Source organism: Puma concolor, chromosome A1 (genome assembly GCF_028749965.1).
Source record: "Puma concolor isolate L17-30 chromosome A1, mPumCon1.1.hap2, whole genome shotgun sequence".
NCBI lineage: Eukaryota > Metazoa > Chordata > Mammalia > Carnivora > Felidae > Puma > Puma concolor.
The window spans coordinates 146,308,769-146,328,001 of NC_141667.1; the positions used below are offsets into that span (position 1 = coordinate 146,308,769).

Here is a 19,233-nt window from a genome sequence, read left to right on the forward strand (position 1 = left end):
CTGTGTGCCCAGGTTTTTTTTTTGTTTTTTTTTTACATTAGGTACATTAGGTACTAAAAGAGGTTACATATCACTAACATTACTTTGAGTGACCCAAATATTAACCTTATTTCTCAGGGTAATTTGTAAATAATCTTAATTCATTAATCATCATCAAAATTCACTTAAGGGTGATTTGTGTGTATGTGTATGGGGAAAGGAAAGCTCACAGTAAATTATGAATACTATTGCCTTTAAAAAGAATGCTGATCATTTCTCTCTTCGGTATAACTGCTTTTCTTTTGTTTACACAGGATTTTAAGAGGTTTTCCCTTTAGCGTCTGTTTATGTTCCTAAATCGATGAGAGGGGCATAGTTAGTTTTCTTCAGAACCAGTCAGCGCCGCATCACTGAAGATAAAGTGGTCCTTCTAACAAGTCAAATAGCCAGAGAGGTCCTAACTGGTCTCAAGAGAGCCCCAGGTCATTCACAGAATTTGTGTGACATGTCACCCAACCTCATTGTTCTAACAACCCATCCTTGGTTCTGTGTCTACACTGGAGAAGTTTCTCCTTTGTGATACAGTCTCAAACAGAAAAAGGACATCGGCAAAAGCTAATAAACCTGACAAAGTACGCATTTGAGTTAACAGTAATGTATCAGCATAGGTTTAGTAATTGTAAAAAATACTCCAGATTAAGATCTGAGATTTTAAAAACACAGTCCGCCCACTCAAGAAATTTACAAACCAATAAGAAATTAAAGGGGCGCCTGCCTGGGTGGCTCAGTCAGTTGAGCGTTCGACTTCAGCTCAGGTCATGATCTCCCAGCTCGTGAGTTTGAGCCCCATGTCGGGCTCTGTGCTGACAGCTTGGAGCCTCAAGCCTTCTTCGGATTCTGTGTCTCCCTCTCTCCCTGCCCCTCTCCTGCTCACACTTTGTCTCTGTCTCTCTCAAAAATAAACATTAAAAAATTTAAAAAAAAAAGAAATTAAAAAAAAAGATATAAGGCGGAAAAAAGTGTCGTGATTGAGGTGAACACAGGCCACTGTGGATGCTCTGAATACACAATGAGAGCCACACTTTATCAAGCTATGCTTGTGCCCAGCATTGTTTGAAGAACATTATTTCATTGTACGTCACGACAGTCCTGTGGGCAGGTCCACTGGAGTGGGTAAGGAAATTCACAAACCTTAGAGGATTTGCATAACTTTCCCACAGTCACTCACTCGTCGGTGGTGGGTAGAGCCAGGACCTGAACACCGTGTGCTAACTCAAGACCTGGCTCTCAGCCACTGTCCTGCTGAGAGATCCAGAAAGGCTGAGGGTATCAAGGAGCTTTACTTTCACAAGGGCTCACGACAGTTGTGATGAATGCATAACAGGAAAGGCTGAGAAGGAACCGTCAGGGAGGAGAGAGGTACAATCAAGGGTTGAGATGGTTTCAAAAACAAAGAGTGTGGCCAGCAGCATCAAACACCAAGAGGAGGTCAACCAACATAATGATATAAAGGTTCTTGGGCTTTAACCACAGTGGGGTCGTTGGGGATCTTGGCAAGGGAAGTTTGGGTTGCATGGGGTGGAGGACTGGAGTGGGAGAGGCGGGACAGGGGGTGCAATGCAAAGAACATAGTGAGTTGACAAATGAAGAAATAAGTGACAGAGAAGTGGATACACTGAAGGGCGCCTGGCTGGCTTGGTAGAGCATGTTGCTCTTGATCTCAGAGTTGTGGGTCCGAGCCCCATGTTGTGGGTAGAATTTACTTAAAAGCTAAAAAAAAAAAAAAAAAAAAAAAAAAGATGGATACGGCAATGTTTGAATATTCTTTCTTTTTTTTTTTTTTAACGTTTATTTATTTTTGGGACAGAGAGAGACAGAGCATAAACGGGGGAGGGGCAGAGAGAGAGGGAGACACAGAATCAGAAACAGGCTCCAGGTTCCGAGCCATCAGCCCAGAGCCTGACGCGGGGCTCGAACTCACGGACCGTGAGATCGTGACCTGGCTGAAGTCGGACGCTTAACCGACTGCGCCACTCAGGCGCCCTTGAATATTATTTCTAGAAGCCTGGCTGTTCAGATAAAGGGAGGGGTCAGCAATAGACATCAACCTAAAGAGAGACCTTTTATTTTAATATTTTGTTTTTTTTATGTTTATTTATTGTTGAGAGGGAGACGGAGTGCAAGCAGGGGAGGGGCAGAGAAAGGGGAAACACAGAATCCAAAGCAGGGTCCAGGCTCTGAGTTATTAGCACAGAGCCTGATGCGGGGCTCGAACCCACAAACCTCAAAATCATGACCTGAGCCGAAGTCAGATGCTTAACCCACTGTGCCACCCAGGTACCTCAAGAGATATCTTTTCTACAACTGGTTTTGCTTTGCTTTTTCTAAGAATGGAGAGACCAGAGCAGGGGTTGTACATGGGCAGTGAGCTGACCCACCTAACTTTTCATTTCTCAGTTTTGCAACAGCTCCTGATCTTATTTGGGTAAATCCCCTTCTCCCTCTCCATGCTGTCTTCTTGGGACCTTTAGTCTGTGAAGGGTAGGTTCTGACCCACCTCAGGACCACTCAACGACTTTCCCCAGGGACTCTAAAACTCCAGTGATTGACCCCAGGAGCCGATTCACCCCAACAATGAGGAGGAATCCGGCTCCTACTTAAAAACCTATGTGTGATCTTTCAGCCTGACCACAGGCAATTTCAAAAGCTTTCCCTGGCAGACTTAGGGAGGGAGGTTGCCCGCCCCATGGCAGCAGGGTGTGCGGCCAGCGCATTGAATTTGGCGGAGTCGCAGTCGAAGACTTGGGCGCCTTTGGCACATGCTCTTGGCACATCTCAATTTCTAGCCAAGTGTCTCCACTCCTTGGTCTCTATCTCTGAGACTTTGGGTACACACACGTCTTCTTTAGGCACTTCGGGTGGGGGCTCCTTACAGAGAGGAGGAGGGAATCTGAAAGACACCTTTCTCCCCTCTGACTACAGTAGCCATTACTTTTCCAGCGGTTACTGACTACAGTAGCCATTATCCTAGACCTGACCGCCCAACCCACCCCCCCCCCCCCCGGCTTGTCGACCCCAACACAGGGTGTGTGAAACTGCAGAAGCCTTTTGTTCAGGGCTCGTTGGCAGCAATTGCCCAGATCCACCTGAACTCAACTATTAGGAAAATGGAACAGGGGAAGTCATGCTTTGTCTGGTTTCAGTCTCCCTCTAAAGGGAGGCAGTGATTAAAAGCTTACGTCTTCCGGGGTGCCTGGGTGGCTCAGTCGGTTGAGCATCAGACTTCGGCTCAGGTCATGATCTCCAGGTTCCTGAGCTCAAGGTCATGATCTCGCCATTCCTGAGCTCAAGCCCCGCATCGAGCTCTGTGCTGATGGCTCAGAGCCTGGAGCCTGCTTCTGATTCTGTGTCTCCCTCTCTCTCTGTCCCTCCCCCACTCATGCTCTGTCTCTCTCTGTCTCAGAAATAAACATTAAAAAAAAAAATTAAAAAAAAAACCTTACGTCTTCCTCTTTGGCTTGTTTGTTGCATTAATTAGCTACTGGGACACCTAACAACCTGCCTCTCCCCCAGCTCACCTGGCAATTGGTCCTGGAGGACAATGCTACCCAGCCCCACAGAGCTGCCTGGGCATCTGTTCTTCCCAAGGCCAGCTCGTGTACATTTCCTTACATGGGATGAACCCTTTTTTGGCTTCAATTAGCCCCAGCTCTTTGTAGTTGCAAAACCCCAACTGTTGTAAACATGCCTACATGCTGATCATGGAAAAACAACGAAGAAACTTAAAAAAACAAAACAAAACACATATCAGTCCACTGGGTACCTTCACCACCGACAGCTCGAGAGACATGTGAGTTACGCATTTTATCTGAAATATATTCTAAACTATTTTTCTGCTAAATGCCTCCTGTTTTCAGGGATAGTTCTGAAGCAAAAAGAAAAAAGAGTAGCAAAATAAAAATATATTTACCAAACCTAAAGAGCTGTCATAAATTTGGAGATGTTAAACTAAATGTTGAATTGAACTTTCAGGGGAAAAGAATCCCAAATCTATTTCAGTGATGAAGTCTCTTGTGTAGACGTAAAGTGCCCAAGAATCGCCAGCAGAGGGAGCCAAAACCATACATGTAATTTTTTTTTCTTCTCTACAAACCTTTTAGGAAAATGGGTTATTAAAAACTGCAAAATGCAAATGAGCCTCATTTTCCAAAAATATATGCAAAAATCATAGAAATCATATAATTTAATGCTACTCTGCTGCCAAGTGCTCTATAGAAAATTTTAAAGCTGGAAGGAGATTCTGAATCTCAAGCAGTTCTAAAGAGAAGCATTCCCCCACCCTCCTTCCTTCCTCTCTCTCTTTCTCTCTTCTGTCTCTGGGACTTGCTTGCAATAACTCCTGAAAAGTAGGTAATTTGTATTCTATTTCAGCTGACACATTCTGTGAGTTGTATAACAACACATTTTCAATTGCCATTGCAGGAGCATACCGGTTCATACTGGAAACAGATGTGTTGAAAAGAACCTGGAGAGCCTCTAACTCAGACCTCTTAAATCAGGCCTTAGGTATACCTTAAAAAAGAAAAGGAACACGATTCTCAAAAAATAGTTTGTTGGAAAGGAATTTGCTGCAGTTATAAATGTCTCTCCATTTTCTGGGTGGTACTTACACTAGTTAGGGTGTTTGGTTTATAAACAACAGAACCCCATTCGGGCTAATTTAAGAGGGGAAAGGAATTTATTAAAAGGATACTGGTTTGTATTCTCCTTTTCGTAGTTTACAGTTAAAATTAGCGGAAAATATTTTATAGGTAAAATGATGAATTTATTTTGTGTGATGTAATGTTCACAAAGTTGAAAATTTAAATAAAATGGGTTAAAAAACAAACCTTGAAGCCCAAATGGCTTTACTGCCAAGTTCCAGCAAGTATTTGAGGAAGAAAAATGTTATCTGAAACAAAGCCTTCCATAGAAGAAAGGAGTTCCCACTTCTTTTTTTTTTTTTTAATTTTTTTCAATGTTTATTTATTTTTGAGAGACAAAGAGAGACAGAGCTTGAGTAGGGGAGGGACAGAGAGAGAGGGAGACACAGAATCCAAAGCAGGCTCCAGGCTCTGAGCTGTCAGCACAGAGCCCAATGTGGGACTCAAACCCACGAATCGTGAGATCATGACCTGAGCTGAAGTTGGACACTTAACCGACTGAGCCACCCAGGTGTTCCAAGGAGTTCCCACTTCTTATGTGAAGCCAGCATTACCTTGATATCAAAACCCAAACAAGGAACTTCCGCTTATAGAAAGTTGGGGTGGATGCACTTTTTCTATTCCTCTAAGTACAGCTAAAAAGGCTGGACATTACATATACAACAAACATAAGATGTCTCTGAAAGCAGGAAATAAGCAGGCAGGTGGATAGGGGCCTCAGACAGGAGGAATGATAGTGGGTGGGGGGTTCCTTTTACTTCATATAGCCTAGGGTTTTTTCTTTCTTTCTTACACCTTGTATCCCTAGTACCTAATAAAGTGTCTGGCAAGTAAGAGGTGCTTGGTTAATGAACAAATAAATAAATGAATGAATGAATCTATTAAGCATGAAGGGCTGTTGAAAGCACTATTGAAGAAAACCATTTAAACCCAGTCCTTGATCTCTTTGAATTTATTACATATGACCTAAACATTGGCAAATTTAAAAAGAACACAGACGGTGCCTGGGTGGTTAGGTCAGTTGGGCGTTCTACTTCAGCTCAGGTCATAATCTCACGGTTCATGGGTTTGACCCCTTCATCGGGCTCTGTGCTGACAGCTCAGAGCCTGGAGCCTGCTTCAGATCCTGTGTCCCCCTCTCTCTTCCCTTCCCTGCTCGTGCTCTGTCTCTCTCTTAAAAATAAATAAACATTAAAAAAAAAAACAAGAACACAAACATATAAAGTGTAAAACAGCTAAAACTACAAACTGTAAACACAAAATCAACTTTTTGTTAGGCATGACTAGTGATAATAAGCCCATTCCTTTCTATAGGATGAAGGAAAAGTACCATAGAAATAGGCAGAATTTTAGGAAATCTGTCAACTGCAAAAAGAATATTCCAAATGCAGGATTAAAATATAGAGATTCTGAAAAAGAAACACAGAGTAAAACTGCTTAGCCTGGATCATAAATATGGGCCACTCTCCTGAATGCTCCTGAAAACTGACTTCTGCTGGTGTAGACACCAGGAAGAAGGAAGGAAAAGAAATAAGATAAAAGGATTTTATCTACGGGGTAAGCTAAAGCACTCAATGCCTGGCACATATGAAAAGTGTCAATAAATGCAAGCAATCAAGAAATCCACACATCAGGGGTGCCTGGATGGCTCAACCAGTTAAGTGTCCAACTTCTGCTTAGGTCATAATCTCATAAGTTTGTGAGTTTGAGCCCCACATAGGGCTCTGTGCTGACAGTACAGAGCCTGCTTCAGATCCTCTGTCCCCCTCTCTCTGCCCTTCCCCTGCAGGTGCTCTCTCTCTCTCTCTCTCTCTCTCTCTCTCAAAATAAATAAACTTAAAAAAGAGAGATAGAGAAATCCACATATCCAATGGCACCTGCCTACAGGGCCACTTTGCTGAACAACTAACTGTAGGAGGTGTGGTTGGCAGTGTAGACTATGGGAAAGGAATCCCCTGGGCACATGCGGCAAATAACCTCTATGGCCAAGCACCGCAGACCCACTCATACGTTTCAGTTTCCGAGGTATTATGGAAGAACAATCTGTGATACCTACAACTTCTATACATATTCATGATGACATATGCCAGGATTGAAAGGTAGCTAAGCAAGAAAGAGGAAAATCCTGTTACAATGACAAGACAATTTCCTTGGTTCGTGTCATCAGACGGGACAGCTACATTCCTTGGCTAATCTGAATTTAGTTCAGATCACTAAAGAGCTTTGTTCATTTTGTGATGAAAATTAGATACTTGCAAAATAAATTTCTGAAAATTCTCCTAGATTTATTTTTGCCATAATCATTTAGTGCAGGAGCCTTTTTAAAAATGCATAGGGGGCGCCTGGGTGGCGCAGTCGGTTAAGCGTCCGACTTCAGCCAGGTCACGATCTCGCGGTCCGTGAGTTCGAGCCCCGCGTCGGGCTCTGGGCTGATGGCTCAGAGCCTGGAGCCTGTTTCTGATTCTGTGTCTCCCTCTCTCTCTGCCCCTCCCCCGTTCATGCTCTGTCTCTCTCTCTCTGTCTCAGAAATAAATAAATGTTAAAAAAAAAAATTAAAAAATAAATAAATAAATAAAAATGCATAGAAATGGCATTAGATCAAGATGCAATAATGTGGTTCCTAAAAAAGCACTTCATCAAACGTTTTGCTAGGTTTCCATAAAAGCAGTAGGAGGTGTCTGCTTAGTAACCATTCAATTTTTTTACTTTATTTTATTTTTTGCTTTACTTGGAGAACTTACCAACATGATTTACCAACACACTTTTTAAATCAATACATTTTATTTTAATTAAAAAAATGTTGTTTAATGTTTATTTATTTTTGAGAGAGAGAGAGAGAGACAGAGCACAAGGCAGGGAATGGCAGAGAGAGACAGAGGGAGACACAGAATCTGAAGCAGGCTCCAGGCTCTGAGTTGTCAGCACAGAGCCCGATGCGGGGCTCGAACTCAGGAGCCATCAGATCATGACCTGAGCAAAAATCGGATGCTCAACTGACTGAGCCACCCAGGCGCCCCCAAACCAGTTAAATCAGATTATCTCATCTAATGTTTAAGACTCAATGATAAGAAGAGACCAAAGGTAAAGACACTTTAAGGTTAATTTGCCTTATTTTATTTTTAATGTTTATTTTTGGGGGAGAAAGAGAGAGACAGCGAGGTGGGCATAAGGAGAGAGAGGGACAGAGGATCTGAAGCAGGCTCTGTGCTGACAGCAGAGAGCCCAAAGCAGGGCTCGAACCCACAAACCGTGAGATCATGACATGAGCCAAAGTAAGATGCTTAACCAACTGAGCTACCCAGCTTCCCTGCCTTATTTATTTATTTATTTATTTATTTATTTATTTATTTATTTACATGAAAATAGGACAGCTAGCAATACGGCAGTCTGGAAAAAGGAAGAAATCAAATAACACAAATAACTCAAACTTACGTGATCATAAGACTTACCTGGGGTGCTGGAGGAAAAAAAAAGTATGGATTTCCAGGTCCCCTCCTTGGAGGCTCTGATTCCTGAGGTTTAGGGTAGGGCTCAGAATGAGTATTATTAAAAGCATTTGAAGGAATTTCATGATCAGGCAAACCAGGGAAATGCTTGGTTTCATGGAAAGAAGACTGACCTACTACTGGGGTTCAAAAATACCAAGAGTGGCCAGGTCTTCTGTGTGTCCTTAACTGAGTCATTTGATCTCATTGGGGCTAAATTTCCTCGCTTGTAAAAATCAAACAACAGCAAGACAGGTTTTAGTCCAAAATCCCCTTGAAGACAGGAACCCACTGGACTATGCTCACAGCTGGATCTCTGCCTAGCCCAGTTCCCCAGCACAGGACAACCTCTTGGTTATTATTTGTTGACCAATTCACTAGCTCGACAACATAGAAGATTCCTTTTCAAATTTAAAACCATATGATTCTAAAATCAATAATAAAATAATCCATTTGGTCAGCCATTTGCAAAACAATATTCTCAAAACAAAACAAAATATAAACAAACAGACAAAACAGCTCCCCCCACTCCTTTGACTGGCAGGTGGCTGGTGAGCATTTCAAAGGATCAGACCTGGGTCACTGGGTTTCACGCCTTCTTCACAGGATGGTGACGGTTCAAGGTGATGAAGTGGATGCACTTAGCATCACGTGTGGCTCACAAATGTTAAGTAGAGGCTCAGTAAAAGGGAGTTGAATCTGGAAAACCCAGGAAATTATGTGGAAAACAGAGTAAGTTCTCAGGCCACGTACACAGGAATACCATAGTCATAGCATAACTTTTAGGATTTTTGTTAATTTAGTCCCAAAACATACTGTCAAGTAACAAGTCGAGAATCATTCGGAAACTTCCCTGGCACATGTGCTTGGGACACTGATAAAGAAGGAAAAATAAACCCTGAAAACTCTGGTTTATAACATTTCAAGTTTATTCTAAAATCAAATACTAATTTTTTTTTACATTTATTTATTTTTGAGAGATAGAGACAGAGTGTGAGTGGGAGAGGGGCAGAGAGAGAGGGAGACACAGAAACTGAAGCAGGCTCCAGGCTCCGAGCTGTCAGCACAGAGCCCGATGCGGGGCTCAAACTCACAGACCGCGAGATCATGACCTGAGCTGAAGTTGGACACAACCGACTGAGCCACCCAGGCGCCCCGATACTAAATCTTTTTTAAAAAAATTATACATTACTCTATTTAAAGGCTTCCATATATTATATAGTTCATATAACTTGACTTAATGGTTCTGCAGGTGAAATGCACACACCAGCAGCATCACCTTGGAAATGCAAATTCTTGAGCCCTGCCCCAGACCTAAGGCATCCAAAACTCTTGGTGGGGGACAGCAAAATCAATGATGTAAATGTCTTCCAGGTGGTTCTGTTGCACTCTGAAGTATGAGACCCCTGACTTAGGGTAAACAGGATTCTGTTACAAAAGCAGAGGATTCTGTTACAAAAGCAGACCCAGGGGCGCCTGGGTGGCTCCGTCAGTTAAGCATCTGACTCTTGATTTTTCAGGTCATGATCTCATGGTTCACGGGATGGAGCCCCGCCTTGGGCTCCATGCTGAGCTTGGAACCTGCTTGAGATTCTCTCTCTTCCTCTTTCTCTCTTTTTCCCTCTGCCCCTCCCCCACCCATGCTCTTTCTCCCAAATAAAAAGGAATTAATTAAAAAAATAAAAGCAAATCCAAAGAAGGCTCAGCTCAAAGGTCTGTATAACCTTCTACAATGTATCAGAATTGGAAAAAATCACATCATCTACCTAGTCAACTAACCTACAACACACTTTTACATAACTTGTTTCCTCCTTTTGAATAATCTTGAAATACTGATCCTGAATTGCAAAGAAAAAGTCAACCACTGGCATGTAGGATACTGTCATCCCAATTTCTCAATTTTGCAAATAAAATACAAATTTTTCAGGGGCGCCTGGGTGGCGCAGTCGGTTAAGCGTCCGACGTCAGCCAGGTCACGATCTCGCGGTCCGTGAGTTCGAGCCCCGCGTCGGGCTCTGGGCTGATGGCTCAGAGCCTGGAGCCTGTTTCCGATTCTGTGTCTCCCTCTCTCTCTGCCCCTCCCCCGTTCATGCTCTGTCTCTCTCTGTCCCAAAAATAAATAAACGTTGAAAAAAAAATTAAAAAAAATACAAATTTTTCATAAAAATACTGCCAGGTATTACCAAATTTAATTTTAATGTTATCAACATATTAATAAAAAACAAGACAATACAGTGCAAAGTCACAGGGTGTGGGGGTGTATTTTTAATTCAAGAAGCAAGTCGGACTTGGAACTTGTGTGTAAGGTTGGAAGGGTAGCTAGCTCTTACAAACTTATGATTGTATGTTCTCTGTAAGGAGAGCTCTCAGCTACAGAGTTCTGAACATCTTAAAACTACATCTTCTCAGGTACCAGTAAAGACGAAAGACATTTTTGACTTGAGGGCAGAGACGGAGGTGTTCGGGCGAGGCGATGCTGAGACCATGCACTGTCACCCTTTGGTCACAAGTGAAGGCATTGGAGCGACTGCCCATTCTACATTGTTCTACAGTTTCAGAGAACATGAACCTTCAGCATCTTCTCCCAGCATTTCCCCCAAGCCCTAAAATCCACCCACGAGAAAGAGGTTGGCTTCACTGTCAAGAAGAAACAGAAAGAAACAAAGCTGTTCCCAGGGAACAGCTCCTAGTCAGGAACGGGGTATGGCAGTGTGCTGACCACCTCCCCAGATTCGGTGACAATGGCATCATAGACCCACCGACGGTTGCACCGGCACTCGGGCCCACACTTGTTGGAGTTGCACTTGGGACAAGGGTAGAAGCAGCCCAGACAATTCTTCTCCAGGCAATCGCACAGATCGGCGTCGTTACAGATCAGCCGGCCACTTTTGTCGTACTTCTTCCTGACCCTGCCGAGAAAGCAGACGACAGTCCCAGTTTCCTCAGCACGGAGAATGAAGGACTATGCAGCTCACTTCAAAAATACAGCCCGTCTATTCTGAGCAAATGTCATCCTCAAGATTACCCAGCCACGCTCCAGAATGTGATATGGCAGCGGTGTTTGGGGAAATTCAGCCAACATGCCACAGATTCCCAACACGGCCAGGCTAGTCACTTCGTTTTCCCAGCATGCCGGGGAACAGAATATTCCACCGAAGCAAATGAGAAAGAACAGCTGAATAAAAGCTTCTTCCTACGAATGCCCCCAATTTTTCTTCAAAACTATAATCATCCTTGATGAAGTTTTCCCTGAAAAATTGCACTCTTTTTTTCTTTCTATAAAAAAAAAACAAAACAAAACACTAGAGGGAGGGGCACCTGGGTGGCTCAGTCGGTTGAGCATCTGACTCTTGGTTTCTGCTCAGGCCATGATCTCACAGTTGGTGAGTTCGAGCCCCGCGTCGGGCTCTGGGTTGACAGCGTAGAGCCTGCTTGGGATTCTCTCTCTCTCTCCCCCTCTCTCTGCCTGCCCCTCTCCCACTTGCGCATGCACACGCACTCTCTGTCAAAATATATAAACTTTTTTTTAAAGCGCTACAGTGAATACAGTTATATTTTTAATAACTCGAGATAAATGTTAGAACTGTGCATTACTACGCCATCATCATTTAGAAGAAAGACACACACGCGCACTAACAGTCCTTTGCTACCTAACAGTCTCCAGGTACCCTTGCTTCCCTTCCTTTCTGATTTTGTTTCTTACCCAGTGTGGAAGGAGAGAAAGCAGGTGATCAAGGTGGTAGGATCCGTCGTGAGCTAAGTGAAGGCAATTAGTTCTGCACCCGAGGCGAGCAGCGGAGCCCACACCCGGCTCTAAGTGCCCACACTTTCTCTGTCAGCCCCCGCAACACGTCCAGGAGGCAAAAGCTTCCACAAGAATTCTGCCACCCTCTCCAAACAGAGCCCTTCTGAAATAAACCCTTCAAAAGTGAGCCGCATGAAAGCTCCGTGTGACAAAAGTGCCTCTATATAGCTTGTATCCCTTATTAACAATTGGAAGTAAAAAATTAACAAGGGCTGTGCCCTAAGCTGGTGTGGTGAGACTGTCCACTTTTCTGCTCCCTTTATCCTCAAACAGGCACAGAATCTCCTCTCTTCCGGTTCAGCTGAGTAACGCGGTTCCTTCTTCCTCCCTCTCCTAACAAAGCAGGGGAGGCTGGGGATCACTATGGAAACTTGCTGCCCGATTTTCTCACTTTATCAGGAATACCTTCCAAAGAGGATTTACATCTGAAGCGCTTTGTCTGTGGGATGCACAGACCACCCCCTCCCATGTCCACCAGGAAATCCAGGCGCCAGCAGACCAGGAGATTTAAAATCTAATCTCAGTCAGTTAAGAGTCTGACTTTGGCTCAGGTCATGATCTCACGGTCCGTGGGTTCGAGTCCCATATTGAGCTCTGTGCTAATAGCTCAGAGCCTGGAGCCTGCTTCAGATTCTGTGTCTCCCTTCTCTCTTTGCCCCTCCCCTACTCATGCTCTCTCTCTCTCTCTCTCTCTCTCTCTCTCTCTCTCTCTCTTTCAAAACTAAACATTAAAAAATAAATTAATAAAAAAAAATCCAATATGGAAACCGTGGTCATGAAGCCACCAGAGAGCACATACCAGATCTTGTCCTTGTCACCTTGCCTTAATCCAAAAATATTCCTTTGCCTTCACTCTGATACCAACACACAGATTTTATAGTTTCCTGTCCATCTGATGCTTTCTTTTATAAAACTCACAACTATCAGACATACAAAAGTGTGCAAAACAGGGGTGCCAGGCTGGCTCAGTTAGAAGAGCTCTTGATCTTGGGGTCATGAGTTTGAGCCCCATGTTGGGTGGCAAAGATTATTTTAAATGTTTATATATTTATTTTTTGAGAGAGAGCATGCGAGCACATGCGTGAGCCAGGGCAGGACAGAGAGAGACAGGGAGAAAGAGAATCTCAGGAAGGCTCCACACTCAGCACAGAGTCTAACGTGGGGCTTGATTCCACGAACCGTGAGATCATGACCTGAGCTAAAATCAAGACTCGGATGCTTAACTGACTGAGCCACCCAGGCGCCCAATGGGATTACTTTTAAATAAATAAATGAACTTAAAAAATAAAGTGTGCAAAACATAAATGCACAGGTAAAGAAGAAGAATAAACCAAATCTCCACTTGCCCACTGCCCAGCTTGATAAAAGGGTATTATGGCACTGAGGTCTTCTCCATGGCCCGCCCACAACATCCTTCAACCCCGCCCTCCAAGAGGAACCACAGCTTTAAGTAATAACAATCCCTTGGGGTCTTGAGTTGGCTCAGTCAGTACAGTATGCAATTCTTGATCTTGGGGTCGTGACTTCAAGCCCCACATTGGGCATCTGGGGCGCCTGGGTGGCTCAGTCGCTTCGGTGTCCGACTTCAGCTCAGGTCCTGATCTCATAGCTCGTGAGTTTGACTGCCATGTTGGGCTCCGTGCAGACAGCTCAGAGTCTGGAGCCTACTTCAGATTCCCTCTCTCTCTCTCTCTCTCTCTCTTTCTGCCCCTTCCCCGATCACTCTCTGTCTCTCTCTCTCTCAAAAATAAATAAACATTAAAAAAAATTAAGGGGCCCTGGGTGGCTCAGTTGATTAAGCATCCAACTTCAGCTCAGGTCATGATTTCACAGTTTGTGGGTTCGAGCCCGGCACTCAGAGCCTAGAGCCTCCTTAGGATTCCGTGTTTCCTTCTCTCTCTGCCCCTCCCGCACTCGTGCTCTATCTCTCAAACATAAATAAATGTTAAAAAAGATTTAACATAAAAAAACAAAATTCATCAACATTGGTATTGTCAGACTAAATGCTGCCTCTCTCTGGAACCTCTCTGCTGTACTGATGAGCTTCTGTATCCTGAATGTTCATTAGCCTTTTCTTCATTGTTTGCTTCATTTCTCTCTTTAGATGTTTATCTTTTTCTTATTGACTTAGATATCTAAACTCTGGATACTGACCTTCCAAATTATAAATAACTTCTCCTATCCTGTGGTTTGTCTTTCACTATTTTTAAGGCGTATTTTAATGGGCATAAATTTTTAAGTTTTCAAAAAATTTTTAATGTTTATTTTTGAGAGAGAGGGAGAGGGAGACACAGAATCCGAAGCAGGCTCCAGGCTCCGAGCCATCAGCACAAGGCCTGACGTGGGGCTTGAACTCCCCAACCGTGAGACCATGACCTGAGCCAAAGCTGGACCCTACATCTTTCTTACTTTTAATCATCTTTCTTACTAAAGCTATTACTCTAATCCAAGGGTTTCTGGTACCTTTAAAAAACGGATTACTAGTCTGGGATTATTGTCTATTTCTTGAAGTTGCTAACTTCCAAATACATGGGGCAATACTGCACTTGAGAAAAGATATTTTTAAAACATAAAGAAGAGGCAATCTTTGCTTTGTCCAGGAGAATTCAGGCATGTTACAATCCCGCAAATCAAATACAATAAATCATGATCTTACTTGTATTTTACAGAAAAATACTCATTCATCTTTGACATCCGAGCTTTCTTTTTCTGCTGCCTTGTTTCAGGATTAAAGTCTGCTACCTGTGGTCCCGGGTTTTGAAACGCCAAGCATTTTAACTGCCGCTCTATCTGTTGCTGCGAAACAAATAAAATGTATTAGTAGTAAGAATTTGAGAGTTGTTTTATGTTGTATCAAAATAAACTTCTGCCATAATATCATGAAAGCACAGATGTTTTACCCAGAGAAAGAAACAGTTTTATTTGATTAAGTCTCTAAAGATGATGTAAATATCCTCATGTGTAAATTTCCTCATGTTAGGTCATTCTTTCTGAATGAAGAAATCCACAGTAAAAAACTCATATAATTAAAAAAGGAAAACCACAGAAAACAACCCAGCAGGAACAGAATTCCTCTTACACCTGGAAAACACCAGTTGGCTTCTCAAATCTGATGGGGATGAAAGTCAGAATTAGCATTTTATGGAGGGAAAGAAAGGGAAGAGAGCCCTTCTGCAACTCTTGGCTGCAGAAACTCAAGGTGAAGGGTCTCAAACCACAATGGGACCCCAAAGTGCACAGAGCCCCATCCCCCACCCCCCGCCCTCTGTGTTCTGGAATGTTTTACAACAATCATGTTGTTAGATCACTTCGAGGCAGTGTGCACCCACCTGAAGGGTCCACTCTCAGTAAGAGCCAGATTTGAGGAAGAAAATCTTCCTCGCATGGCTTTCTAGAGTGTTAGTGGATATTTTCAAAAGACTCCATCTGGGGACATTTACAGATGGAAAAGAAATGGAGCCCAATTGAGAAAGACAAGGAACAAAGATGCTTCTTTGATAAATCCTGACACCTTATTTCAAAAATGTGGCACATAGGTCACCAGGGAAGGGAATGCTCTTCTGAAGGATTTCAGAAGAATATAATCTCATTGGCCCCAAAACACACAGGCTGTCATACAGAAATGAAATACCACACCTGGAAACAAAAGGGAAACTTTCAAAGTGTGAATTTCAACGTAACAAGTCAGTAACAACTTCAGCCTTGTCTGCAGTTGATTTAGCTTATAATAATAGTCCAGTTTGTCTAAAATAATATAAATATGTTCCTTTAAATTTTCTGGGTTATTTTTTAAGTTTATTTATTTACTAGTTTGAGAGAAAGGAGAGAGCACAAGCAGGGGAAGAGCAGAGAGAGAGGGAGAAGGAGAGGGAGAGGGAAAGGGAGAGGTAGAGAGAGAGAGAGAGAGAGAGAGAGAGAGAGAGAGAGAGAGAATCCCAAGCAGACACAACATGGTAAGTGCACAGCCTGCCACAGGGCTTGAATACACAAACCACGAGGTCATGACCTGAGCCACAGTTGGATGCTTAACCCACTGAGCCACCCAGGTGCCCCATGTTTCTTTAAATATTCATTTTGGTGTGTGTGTATGGGTTTGTTTTACAAACTAGACCGTATGAAACAATTCTGTATTTAGGTATGGCTGTGAAATAAAGACAACTTCATATCGTCTACTGTCATTGTCAGTTCCATGACAAAAGTATAAGAACACAGACACGAGACCGAGTTCAAACCTTGGCCACTTGTCAAGGGTGTGCACTGAACAAGCTCCCACCTCTCTAAGCCTCACTGATTCCCTTTGCAAAACGGGGTCACGGTAGTATCCTGTGATACAAGTTTGATGAATTAATATCTACCAAGTTTTAGAATCATGACCAGCAGGTAATAGGGGGCAAAAAAAACCCTTAGGGCTTGTTAAATAAAAACACTGGACTATAGTCTCTGCAAATATTTTTCTCCAAGGGGCAGGATTTTATTGCACAGAACACTGGGTTGTAAATCAAGGGAGGTGAGTGGCAGAGAGGAGGTACGTGAAGTGAGACCAGCCCCTCAGAGAGCAGAAAGAAATGGGGGAAAAGCCCCACCCGTATGGAGGAACAGAGAACCTTCCTGTGAAATCCTGACGGGACCCACCTTCCACCCAAGACCAGGCTCACCTCCGAGATCCCCGAGCTGAGACCTCTCCAAATACCATGAAACCCTAATATCCACTTGCCATACCAGCTGCTTTTGTCCGATCTGACAGTCTTTCTCAGGAGAGCTTTGACCTGTGTGTCCCTCTTGCGTGACACTCTTCTCTGATTGTTCATTCATTTCCAATCACTAAACGAAGGAACTGGGACCGAAAGAGAACACATTAGTATGATACATCTCCGGTAACCTAATCCTGGGACTTTCTGGCTCTCTCTCTACATCCTTCTTTCTTTCAAAGCCAGGTTTCCTGCAAAAGCCATCCACTCTCCTGGCTTCTTTTTTTACCCGTCACTCCAAAATCCCATATCTGCCTCCCCCCAGACCACCTGACCAATGCTTTTCTCTGCCGGGAGTTCCATGAACAAATCACACCTAACTTCTAACCATTCTTAGCATCACAGACTTCGCTGGAGCAGACCACCCTGGGACCATCCACTTCTCTCTCTCACTCTCTTTTTAAATGTTTATTTTATTTTTGAGAGTGAGCAAGAGAGCGTGAGCAGAGGAGGGGCAGAGAGAGAGAGAGAGAGAGAGGGAGAGAGAATCTTAAGCAGGCTCCTTGCTGTCAGCACAGAGCCTGATGCGGGGCTCGAACTCAGGAACCGTGAGATCATGACCTGAGCCAAAACCAAGAGTTGGATGCTAAACCCAGTGAGCCACCCAGGCACCCCACTTCTCTTTAAGAGTCTGCATTCTTAGACCCCCATTGTTTCCCCCATTACATGTAATCCCTTGACAAAAAAGTAAGACACGTGAATGTCATATGTCCCCAGTAACATTGTGAAAATCCCATCCGCTCTTGTGGGTTCAGTGTCACCTCTTTGCACAGATAGTTCCTCAGGGTGCTCTAAAAGCCCTGGCTTCCTCACTCAAGTTTTCTGACACATTTCTAGTACAATATGGGCAAAAGGGAAGGCATCCGGTGTCCATAAAACCCAGCTGCTAACATGCCTGCAATTTGCTGTGAAATACTTGGTTGTATACACAGGGTGCCGTTTATGGATGCGTGACTTAGGTGAGGTCAACATGGGATGCTAATCGCAAATTGCATATCTCAGGCTGCTCTGCAGTGTTCTCTCTCAGAAAGGACCAGGGCTCCCACAGCCCTGCGGGTTGTCTTACCTCTCATCCACTGCTGGGACTGTCTACAGGGGTGCTGTTTCTACCGAAGAAGGCTGACTTATGCTTTACCAAGGTCCCTGGGGGCGTTTGGTACCACAGGCTTGCTGCTTGCCAGCTGGATCTATCAGCGTATCTGCATTCTCCCAGGTCTAAGTCATAGACCTTCCACTCTTCTGTATCCCGCACTCTCCAGTTCCCCATAGTAGGTCAGGAAGTTGAGTTTTCTTTCCCTAACAATTGATTTTCCTTTTCTTTTTTTTTTTTTTTAACGTTTATTTATTTTTGAGACAGAGAGAGACAGAGCATGAACGGGGGAGGGGCAGAGAGAGAGGGAGGCACAGAATCGGAAGCAGGCTCCAGGCTCTGAGCCATCAGCCCAGAGCCCGACGCGGGGCTCGAACTCGCCGACCGAGAGATCGTGACCTGACCTGAAGTCGGACACTTAACCGACTGAGCCACCCAGGCGCCCCTGATTTTCCTTTTCATTCTCTATCAGGTGGAATCCACCCTACAGATAGCGGTCTTAGTATTAATGGTACTTACCTTTGACCGGGACAGCTTTAACGTTTGCGTCACCTTGACGAAACCCCAGCCCAGGCTTCTTCCTGACTCTTGAAACTGACCTCCTTTTTCCCAGAGTTACTTCAGAAAACTCATTGTTATAAATTCTTTCTCTGTCCCATTGACATGTAAATCTTCTCGGAGCCTCCAGCCAGTTTTACAACCCAGGAATGTCTTGCTCAAAGATTAGGAGGCATCCCTTTGAAATGCAATCAGCCAGGAAGATGGCACCTGTGTTTGCGTTTGCCAGTCTCTGTGGGAAGGTAGAGCCTAACTTGCTAATTGGTGGGTGCCAATTAGCAAACACAGGTGGCTTAATCACAGAGAAAACCATTTGCAAACTCAAGGTGCTCGACACATCTCCTGGATCAGCCTCTGTCAAGCCCTCCAGTTGTTTCCTTCTGCCTTTTGGGTCACGCTGAGTTCACACTGAGTTCTGGATTCTCTCCCCTGTCATCACGGTCTTGAACCAAGTCTTGCCTGTTTACCTGTGTCCCGTGCGATTTTTCCTTTGACAGTCTCACATGCAGTGTCACTTGTGATCAGCCAAACACTCATGCGGAGTATTTTCCAATTCATCTGAAGTTAAAATCACACGGAGCTATTTTAAAAATTGTAAATTTCCTGAAGAAGGAGGACTTAGAACCACCTCCATTCTGACCTCCATGTCTACTTCCTAATTAAGATCTTTCCAGCTTATCTTTTTCACAAAGTTTTATTTAAAAAAAATTGTTTTAATGTGTATTTATTTTTGAGAGAGAGAGAGAGAGTGCACAAACAAGGGAGAGACAGAGGAGACAGGGAGTCACAGCATCTGAAGCAGGCTCCAGGCTCAGAGCTGTTAGCACAGAGCCCGACACCAGGCTTGAACTCACGAACTGTGAGG

General features: G+C 43.8%; 1 protein-coding gene across 1 annotated transcript; it reads right to left on the reverse strand.

Annotated features, from left to right (window-relative positions):
• Positions 1-10,334: 10,334 nt before the first annotated feature.
• ARL14EPL (ARF like GTPase 14 effector protein like) lies at positions 10,335-19,028 on the reverse strand. The gene is made up of 5 exons (XM_086719615.1): positions 18,330-19,028; positions 16,692-16,806; positions 14,629-14,768; positions 12,432-12,434; positions 10,335-11,070 (listed from the first exon to the last, which is right to left on the reverse strand). Exons 2-5 carry the CDS (start codon positions 16,782-16,784, stop codon positions 10,854-10,856), a joined length of 453 nt encoding a protein of 150 aa, XP_086575741.1. The 5' UTR covers positions 16,785-16,806; positions 18,330-19,028; the 3' UTR covers positions 10,335-10,853.
• Positions 19,029-19,233: the final 205 nt, after the last annotated feature.

Bases quoted from the DNA above. Each gene is read 5' to 3' on its own strand.
- ARL14EPL (XM_086719615.1), bottom strand. From the start codon at position 16,784: ATGAATGAACAATCAGAGAAGAGTGTCACGCAAGAGGGACACACAGGT. The intron at 14,769-16,691 runs GTATGGCAAGTG...TTTGTTTCGCAG, and splicing joins AGATCGGACAAAAGCAGCTG to CAACAGATAGAGCGGCAGTT.